Source organism: Monopterus albus, unplaced genomic scaffold (genome assembly GCF_001952655.1).
Source record: "Monopterus albus unplaced genomic scaffold, M_albus_1.0 scaffold105.1, whole genome shotgun sequence".
Classification (NCBI taxonomy): domain Eukaryota; kingdom Metazoa; phylum Chordata; class Actinopteri; order Synbranchiformes; family Synbranchidae; genus Monopterus; species Monopterus albus.
In genome coordinates, this window is record NW_018127985.1 from 567,596 (window position 1) to 577,571 (window position 9,976).

At 44.7% G+C, this 9,976-nt stretch overlaps 2 protein-coding genes across 10 annotated transcripts in view; both read right to left on the reverse strand.

Annotated features, from left to right (window-relative positions):
* LOC109965882 (E3 ubiquitin-protein ligase RNF31) overlaps positions 1–2,266 on the reverse strand; it is a 28,686-nt gene extending 26,420 nt beyond the window's left edge. For 4 of the 9 annotated variants that reach the window (XR_002275708.1, XR_002275707.1, XR_002275706.1 and 1 more), the window contains exons 1-4: positions 1,799–2,266; positions 794–884; positions 601–666; positions 239–405 (exon numbers count right to left, since the gene is read on the reverse strand). Coding sequence is in view for 5 of the 9 variants with exons in the window: in XM_020610250.1 (XP_020465906.1) it covers positions 239–405; positions 601–666; positions 794–884; positions 1,799–1,843 (369 nt within the window). In the remaining 4 variants the exon portion in view is untranslated. Of the gene's footprint in view, positions 1–95; positions 174–238; positions 406–600; positions 667–793; positions 885–1,798 lie in introns of those variants that run through there. The other 5 variants (XM_020610250.1, XM_020610249.1, XM_020610253.1 and 2 more) reach the window with 4 other exon arrangements.
* Positions 2,267–5,037: 2,771 nt separating this feature from the next.
* On the reverse strand, positions 5,038–9,501 carry cunh7orf25 (chromosome unknown C7orf25 homolog). The gene is made up of 2 exons (XM_020610451.1): positions 9,380–9,501; positions 5,038–6,483 (listed from the first exon to the last, which is right to left on the reverse strand). Exon 2 carries the CDS (start codon positions 6,468–6,470, stop codon positions 5,217–5,219), a length of 1,254 nt encoding a protein of 417 aa, XP_020466107.1. The 5' UTR covers positions 6,471–6,483; positions 9,380–9,501; the 3' UTR covers positions 5,038–5,216.
* Between the last annotated feature and the right edge of the window lie 475 nt (positions 9,502–9,976).

Below are 9,976 nucleotides of genomic sequence, written 5' to 3' on the forward strand. Positions count from 1 at the left end.
TATATATATTTAAATAAACCAGAACTAAAATCAAGAAAGACGGACTCCTTCCTTATTCAGATATGTCCAATTAAAGAACTGGGGTATAACAATACCATCATGTCTGGAACACCACAGGATCCTACAGGATTCTGGACCACTTTGTTCAGTGCGCTGCCTCACTACCTGGATATGGACAAAAAGCTAACTAACCAGATTAATTAATCCAGTGTGACAGAGCATGCTCACTGAGACTTACATGGGTCCAGTTTGTTAGCCCAGCCAGACTGATGTTGCCAGAGGCATCCACACAGGGACAGGATGGGTTGATCACCATAGAGACGGACGGACAGATGTAACAGCGAGGGCGGGACACAGGGTGGGTCTCATGAAGCCAAATGCACACTGGGATATTATACTCACTTCCTGTGAAGACACCAGGCAGTCAGAGGCAGGTGTTACAAAATGAGACCAGATCCAGATCAGACTGTATGTGGTGATGTGGGGATTGCTTTTTATGTTCTGGTGCAGCATGTTAATAACATGTAACATGTGATGAAAGACTTGAATGAGCAGCCAACCAGAACACAAAATGGAATAAAATCCATCTCACTGTCTCACCTTCATAGTGAACAGGCAGAGTCCCAGCCAGGTACACCAGCCTCTTCTTCTCTTTGTTAGGAAAACCTGTGAAAAACAGATGAAGCCAAGTGCTATGTTGAATCAAAGTCAAAGTCCAGTCTAAAGTCTGCAATACAAACATGCTTCAGTGAATGAATGAAAGAAAGTAGAAACAATAATATGCTTTACTCACAGTAGAAATCCACATAAAGACGAAGATCAGAGAAAAGTGATCGAACTTTCTGAAGATCTGAGAGAGTTTCTACTGGATAACTGTACTGACACTGGGGGTGGGGGAAGGAGGCAGAGAGAGAGGAGATATAAGATGAACAGTATAAACAGGGACCCATCACAACCCGTTGGAGCTAAAACTGAGGATACACGAATAGAAGTGTGACGACACACTTGGCTCACGAGACAAGACGATATTGGGTTCACAAGAACGAGACGATATTTTAACACTAGTTTTGAATTTTTAAAGATTTATTTTATTTTATTTTTAAGAACAGTGGAGCCTGCCAAAAAATTCATCTAATCTTTTAACTTTAGTGTTTGTTGTAATCATGTGGTATGGCAGCCATTTTCCAATGCAGAGGAGTGACAAGATTGTTACTTTTTCATAATTACAAAGTGTACTTTCTATATTGTGTGAATATTTTGTTACAATCTGCAAGATTTAGTGTTTTGATTCGAAAATGTGCATTTATAATTTATCAGCCACCCTGTAAATAGCTACTTCTGTGGCGTTTACAACAAACCAAACAGCGTGAAAATCGGCACTCAATTCAGCTAGTTAAGATGACTTTAGTGTGGATAGACCTTCTATCCTCACGCGTATATGCACTAGGAGGCGGAGCCTCGCCCCTGGGAACATGGCGGCCACGGTGACGTATCGCCGTAAAACACAGAAGTGGCTCATGCGGAATCTTGTGTATATATCTGTTAAGACGCAAAGAAACGAAGCAATGGAGGGAAATGTGCATGCAGTCAGGGAGCTGGGAATCTCAATTCGGGCCATTAGTGAGGTCAGATCTTGTAGTTGTTAGCACGTAACTAACTAGGGTAACACTTCTGAATGGATCCCTGTTAGCCTCGAGGGCTATCCGGTTAGCAGAGGGTCAAGTAATACGCTAACTTATTTCCTAAGTAACAAAGTTTGATTTGAACTAAAGATGAGGGCTTAACGTTTTGTCCTCACCTCCATCAGAGTCCGTCGCTCCTCCTCAGCTTCTACTCTTGGCATTTTCTCCAAAAACCTCTCATAAACTGTTAACAGCTGCTGTTCAGAGGCATTCGTTTAAACAGAACACACCCACGTCCGTTTCCAGTTTTTCAAATTAAAAGCAAATTATTACAATTCTACTTATTTGTGTAGGGCCAAAGAACAGATACGTGACTTCCGACACAGCATCTGCATTGTATTTGCTCAGCTGAAGCATTGGCTGGTCCAGCTGGCTTGTAGTGGCAGTCTCCTGAGAGCCGAATCCGTTCAGTTGTCCAACTACTGACATTGTTCTACCAAGATTGTCAAACAAAGGAAGAATATACTGCTAGTAGCCACAGTGAGGCAACTATATTATCACTGACAGCAATACTAATTAATGATAAAACAACATTTCCTCCCACAGTACAAAGACATGCAGCATAGGTTGATTGGTGTCTCTAAATTGCCCGTTGAAGTGATTGCGCGTGTGAATGGTTGTTCGTCTCTGTGTTAGCCCTGCGATGGACTGGCGACCTGTCCAGGGTGTACCACGCCTCTCACCCGCAGCTGGCTGGGATTAGCTCCAGCCCCCCGTGACCCCGTTTAGGACTAAGCGGTTTATGGATGGATGGACAACACTATTATATCAGCCTAACTATAAGCTTTATCAAAAAGGAAAGTCTTAAGTTTACTCTTAAAGGTAGAGAGGGCGTCTGCCTCAGTGCCTCCTGAACTGAGACTGGAAGCTAGTTCAACAGGAGAGGAGCTTGGTAGCTAAAGGCTCTGCCTCCCATTCTACTTCTGTGGATTCTAGGAACCACAAATAGACCTGCACTCTGAGAGCCAAGTGCTCTGTTGGGATTATAAGGCTCTATGAGGTCTTTAAGATATGATGGAGCCTTGTCATTAAGGGCTTTGTATCTTAGGATTTTAAAGTGCCCATTATGTGCTCATTTCCAGCCATTTAATGTTTAATCTTGGCTACCTCTAGATTATCTTTGCATCCACCATAACTCCAAATAGTCTGCAATTATCTCAGAATGATAAAACCAAAGACCCTTTGTGAACACACACAACTCCCGTTGCCGGTGTTGTGTCCCAAGTGGACAGCACAACAGTGATGGCATTAATTTGAATTTCTCCTCCACAGATAGGTAAACATTGGTATATGTACTGATGAAAAGAGATGTGTAACACTCTAAACAAAGCAGGTAGTTGAGAAACCCCATGTTTTAAGTGGCATAATGCAGACATAGTAGCTTCTGCAGTCTTTGGGGAGGCAACAGTGGTGTGGTGGGTAGAGCAGGCGTCTCCCAACCAGAAAGTTGAAGATTCAAATCTCAGTGCCAGCACTCCACGTGTTGAAGTGTCATTGGGAATAAACTACCTCACAAACAGACCTCAGTTCATAAGGCTGTGGGACTGTGTGTCGGATGTGGTAGTCTGAAGCACAGGACGGTGCTTTCCCCCTTTCTGTTCACCCTCTACACGTCGGACTTCAAGTACAACTCCCACCAGTGTCATCTACAAAAGTTCTCAGATGACACTGCTATTGTTGTTGTGTATTGATGTGTATCGGGGGGGAAATACAGGGGGGTTGTTACTGACTTTGTGGAGTGGTGTGAGAAAAATCACCTGGTCCTGAACACCAGCAAGACTAAAGAGATGGTGATTGACCCCCGGCGGAAATCACCAGTACTCACTCCGGTGAGCTTGCAGGGCTCAGATATTGAGATTGTGGACACCTTTAAATACCTGGGTGTCCACCTCAACAATAAACTGGATTGCACCAACAACACACATGCCCTGTACAGGAAGTGCCAGAGCCGCCTCCACTTGTTGAGGAGACTGAAGCCCTTTGGTGTGCGCGGGGCACTCCTTGAGACATTTTATGATTCTGTGGTGGCATCTGCAGTTTTTTACGCTGTTGTGGGTTGGGCAGGAGGTAGCACAATCAGGGACAGAAAGAGACTCAACAAACTGGTTAAGAGAGCTGGTTCTGTCCTGGACTGCTCTCTGGATTCCATCGAGGAGGTGGCGGACAGAAGGATGCTGGTAAAACTAACATCCACCATGCATAACCCCTCCGATCCCCTGCACCACACAGTGGTGGTTCTGAACAGTTCTTTTAGCATGAGACTGTTACATCCCCAGTGTAAGAAGGCGCATTACCATAGGTCATTCCTCCCCACAGCCATCAGACTGTACAACACATCACTGCAGTGATAAGTTAGGTGAAATTATGAGGGACTATGCAGTAATCTACTGTGGTCAATATTTCAGCTCCTGGGGGTGAAATGCATTATAAATAGGCTCATGTGTAATATCTTGTTCCTGATCTCTCTCAAATACTGTACTTGGCTATTTAGGAGTAGTTGCTCAGAGATCCTTATTGCTGAAACACAGGTTTCTTTCCCCCATTGTGGGATTAATTGTGTAATATTTGATTGTTCTTGATTTCCTGGTTGTTTAGTCTCTACTGCTGTTCCTGATTCTCTCCAGTGCTGCTTTGCCCTGTTTTTAGGTGCCTTTGATTTGCTTATTTGTGCTGTGTAAAATGTAACGTTCTGATGACGCTACTTTTATAACCGTCCATATCGGTTCTAATGCTTTGTTGCCTTTATGTAACTTTTTATTTTAAGACTAAGTGTTCTTTCTTACTACGTACTTACGCACGCATGCGCCGCGCGGAGTGGCAACAAGTTACAGCAGCTGTGTCCTCATTGTGTTCTTTCCCGTGTTTCAATGAAGTTCTGTTCTTATGTGTCTGTTCTTATGGTGTTATGTTGGTTGTTCTCTATTGCTGCTGTAACACAGAAATTTCCCCACTGTGGGATCAATAAAGTACCTACCTACCTATAAACGAGGATACACAAGCGTATCCGTCACAGGAGTCTGTTATGGATTGACACACCCCTTTGTTAGAAATCAGTTTGTGATTGGATGAGTCACATGAGCAATTAGAAGAAAGGAGGTTCATGTCAGTTAAAACACGTCACTTCGCTTCCTCTCTCCTCCCGGCTTCTCCTCGCATCATACGTGGGCGAGACTAAGATACAAGGACAAGATGCAAACAAGGGAAATGTGGATGGGTCTTAGTGAATACCAGCCAGGACCTAGAGTTTCACATGCAGCTTTTTTCCCCACTGGGCTGCTCAGTGTTATATGATGTGACGTAAAGGCAGCTACCTGCTGGCCATGACACTTGTGACAAATGACAGATGAGAAAGAAGTTACTGTGATGCTTTATTCATCTTTGAATATAGATTTTGAAATAATTCAACAAAACAGGAGTCAGATGGTCTGAATCATATTTACACCAATGTAGATTTAAGCTAACCCTCTATACCTCTTTATGATCAGCTGACAAACTCAAATTCCCATCAGCCCCTGCACAGGAAGTCTCACTGACTCAGATAGGCATGGCCCTCCACTCCTTCCCCTCAGTTAGAGCTCGTGGCTGGTGGATGAACACGCTGTATCGAACACCCTGATTAGCCGCCGCCCTGACGAATCGGCTGTTTGCCGTCATGGTAACAGCTCTTAGTGAATCTCCGGTGCCAAAAATCATGAGGGAGCGTTGGTTGATCTTGGCACTGGGCATGAGCCGTAGTGTCCGCTCTGATGGCTGGTCATCCACCAGGTGGAGGCGGGCCAGCAGCTTCTGAGCACGATCCTTCTCACCTGGGCCCCCCAGCGTGTCCAGGATCAGCTGAAAGTCAGAGACAGCAGCGTGGCAGGCAAACAGCTCTTTCCCCGCCATAAAGGCATCAAGCTGTGGCAGGGGCCGCCGGGGGGGGGGCCCGGGCTCTGTCAGGACTGGCTCCCTGAAGGTGAAGTGACAGCGGCCATGACTCAGCGATGACACGTACGTGATGAGCGTGGTGATGTCCAGGTTCACCCGCCGACACTCCTCCACCTGCACCTGGGTGGGAAAGGCCAAGCTGGCCACCACCATGCCACGATCAACCCGGGTTAGCTCAGATGCCACCACCTCCTCCTCCTCATCCTCTTCTTCTTCATGTTTATTTTCAGTTGCATCCCCCTCCTCATCTTCATCTTCTGCACTTTCTCCCTCCATCATCATGGTGTTTACAGCAACAATGTCGCCGCGGACGGAGATGCCCATTTCCCTGAGGCGATCAGCCATGGGGCAGGAGACCCCGTTGTAGAAAGCAAAGATGATGTGGGGGTGTTGGTAGTGGACAGGCTGCTGGAGGCTGGCCTGCAGGAAGTCCTCCGCCTGCCTGATGATGCTCTTGTCCCCATACTGACCCCGTCCCTGCCAAATGTTGTGTAGAGCCTCTGCCTTTCTGCCCACTGCCTTCACCCAGGTGTGTCCTCCATTAGCCACTACATCTACCACCAGCGTCCGCTGTCGACCAGAGGTGTCCTGGTAAGTAAAAACATGCAGAAGCGCCACTACATCCTCCAGACTCTCGGCTGACTCCACAATGGCTGTCAGGTGAGTCAGGTTGGTGCTGTGCAGATGAGACTCTTTGACCTGCAGCTCTCCCGTCTCCACCCGCCACAGGAAGCGCAGCTCGGCTCGCAGTTTACCGCAGAGCTTCTGATGACCCTCCACACCCTGGCACATCTGCTCCGCCCGCTGCAGCAGCTTCTTAGCGGAGCTGATCCTCTGCTGCAGCACCACCTGCACAGACATGACTAGATCACACCTGTGGACAAACAGACAGGTGAGACTGGTGAACACCTGGACACACTGACTGAAATTACAGATTACTGATAATCAACCACTATGGACAGTGCAAGTTTGAATCATTGGGAGACAAAAGGAATAAATATTCTGTTTCGTAAGAAATATACTGACAGACAGCATAAAGATAGAAAAACAAACTAAAATTTCAACTAAAAACTGCTTTTAATTTGACTAAAAATGTTATTTTTTTAGTTATTTTTGGTGATAAGTGCTTGGAGTGCTGTTTGCCGATAGCTCACAGTATAGTTTGTAACTAAGCACTGCACACACTGATCAGCCATAACATTATGACCACCTGCCTAACACTGTTTACATAGGAGTCCATGTGGCTGTCGGTCGCACTTGTGTCACTCTGCAGCTCACTGTATCTTCAATGAATCAATTTGCTTCCACAGTTCTACTGTCAGGAAGAGCACAGTGTCTACATTGATAATTCTCCCATCTTCCCTTCCCCTCAGGTTAAGAGTCTGGGTGTCATCCTCGACAGTACCTTATCATTCCAGAGCCACATTAATAACATCACCCGGTCAGCATATTTCCACCTACATAACATTAATCGCCTTCGCCCTTCCCTCACTCCCCATACCACTGCAATATTTGTTCGTAGTCTGGTCACTTCACGTCTTGATTACTGTAACTCTCTTTTTGGTCTTACTCACATATCCCTTCAGAAACTTCAAATGGTTCAGAATTCTGCCGCCCGTATCATCACCAAAACCCCTTCCTCTCATCACATTACCCCTGTGTTGAAGCAGCTTCACTGGCTGCCTGTGTTGTTCCGGATTAACTATAGCATCATTCTTTACACATTTAAAGCTATTCATAATCTTTCCCCTCCTTATCTGTATAACCTTATTCATATTGCCACCCCCCCTCCCGCTCTCTCCGCAGTGCCTCCTCTCTCCACCTCACTGTTCCGTCTGCCCGCCTCACCACTATGGGGAGCCGGGCATTCAGATTCCACTTAATCCTCACTTTCCTGCACCATGCCTTATTTTGTCTTTTTGACTATATTTTATCAAGTTTGTTTTATTTGAGTTATCATGGTTTTATTTATTACTAATGTATTGTACTGTTTTATCATGTGTTTTGCTGTACGGCGACCTTGAGTGCCTAGAAAGGCGCCTTACAAATAAAATGTATTATTATTTTTATTACAATTCAGTGGAAAACCTATGTAAAAGGAGTGAAAACTGGTCGTGAGGACGAGTTTGAGAGAATGTTTAGACCAGGGGTGCCCAAAATTTTTCGCCTTGCGAGCTACTTCTCAAACGACCAAGTCAAAATGATCGACGTGCGCGCGCGCGCACACACACACACAAAATATATGTATGAATGAGTGTCGATTTTATGAACAGTCTGAAAGTGCCGCTCCACATTTCCCTTCTTCGGAATAGTGATGGTAGATCAAACAAACGCATTTCAAATATAACGTCGCTAAAATAAAAAGTCCTCCTGCCATTCCACATGGAATGTTTTGGTACGTTTTCGGTTTCTTCCTTGATTCTGCTCCGCCCCTCTTTTTATACCCTTTAGTAGAAATTATTTCGAAGGCTGACAAGGTAGTTCACTCACTGGAGTTTTGCAGTAGCTTGTGCGGTTAACTGTGCATGTTTGGTGACTCGTGTGTCAGAAAAGACGAGATCTCAGACTGGCTGTCCTGCATGTCAATCAAGTAGCAAATGCCATAGGGAGGATGGATGATAGGCTATATATGAATGATTGTCACTTTCTGCTTTTGTTGTTAGGGGTCGCCATAGCGAATTATCACACTGACCATTCGCATGTTAACATTTGGCACGTGTTTTACGCCGGATACATCTAATTTATTTTTGAATGGCACGCGATCTACCAACACTACCTTTGCGATCGACGTATTGGGCACCCCTGGTTTAGACAAATCCAACAGCCTCACTCTAGGTGTGATATCATCACTACAGCCCCTGACTCTTTCTCTTCATAGAGACCAATGTACAGTGTTTCTCATTTTCAACCGCTTTAACAACGTTTCAAATAAATTTTAATCTTTTGAACAGTACAAATGGAAGTTAAAAGGTTAATCAACAGTAGATCAACCTCACCATCAGTGAGCCGTGGGCATCCATGACACGCCAGTTCACCATGTGTCCGTTCTTAGACACTGTTGGTAGGTACTAACCACTGCAGACCAACAACACTCACCAATACCTGCAGACTGGGAGATGTTCTGACCCACAAATCCAACAGCCTCACTCTAGGTGTGATATCATCACTACAGCCCCTGACTCTTTCTCTTCATAGAGACCAATGTACAGTGTTTCTCATTTTCAACCGCTTTAACAACGTTTCAAATAAATTTTAATCTTTTGAACAGTACAAATGGAAGTTAAAAGGTTAATCAACAGTAGATCAACCTCACCATCAGTGAGCCGTGGGCATCCATGACACGCCAGTTCACCATGTGTCCGTTCTTAGACACTGTTGGTAGGTACTAACCACTGCAGACCAACAACACTCACCAATACCTGCAGACTGGGAGATGTTCTGACCCAGTCATCTCACCACCACAGTCTGGCCCTTGTCAAAGTCACTCAGATCCTTACACTGGCCCATTTTTCCTGCTTTCCAAAGTGACATCAACTATGAGGCCCAAATATCACTTTTTTCGTGGAACCATCTAAACGTTGGACTTAATGTTTTCACTGAATAAGTTACGTTAACAAACATCGCTCGTTAGCTCTAATGCTAACTCCGTTTTCATTGTGAAATGTGACGTCACCCTGCAAACTTAATTTAGCCATTCTGAAGTTTATGTCGTTTAAAAAAATATTTAAAACACTTGGAACATTTAGAAAACAAACGCAACGTTGACTTACGGAGGCAGTAGCGTGCTAACTTTATTCCATGAGTTCGTGCACAAAAATCTGCTAATGCTAAAGGTAATTGACTGCTACAACTTCGTCTTCTTCATCCGCTCCGCTGAAAGGAACAGGAGGTTTCCTTCTTCTTCTTGGTGTATTTTAAGCAAACAACGAAATAGGGAATTACCGCCACCAACTGGACTGGAGTGTGGATGAGGAAGCTAACATTTAGCGCCAGTTGAAGTTGAACGGTCTTGAACTATAGGGCGTTAAAAACAGGATATCTAAACAAAACTAACTCACATGTATCTACACAACTTCTTTGTAAAATATCACACATTTCCCTAAGTTTCAGCATTGATTTCTTCTTCTCAGCCTCATATTTTGGACAATTAAATAGGCCTATGACATGTTGTAATGTCTCCTCACAACCACAGAACTTACACCTTCCAGTTTCATGTATCTGCATTTTAAACAAGCCCTGTACGACCGAACTGTCTGGATGTTATGATCTCCTCTCTCGCTCCTTACTGTGCTTCTCAAGCTGTTAATTTGCACATACTCTACTCACAGAATACTGCTGTATTCATTTGCACACTGATATGCTGATAC

What these genes read in the sequence shown, in the direction of transcription:
- cunh7orf25 (XM_020610451.1), bottom strand. Translation starts at nt 6,470, where the DNA reads ATGTCTGTGCAGGTGGTGCTGCAGCAGAGGATCAGCTCCGCTAAGAAG.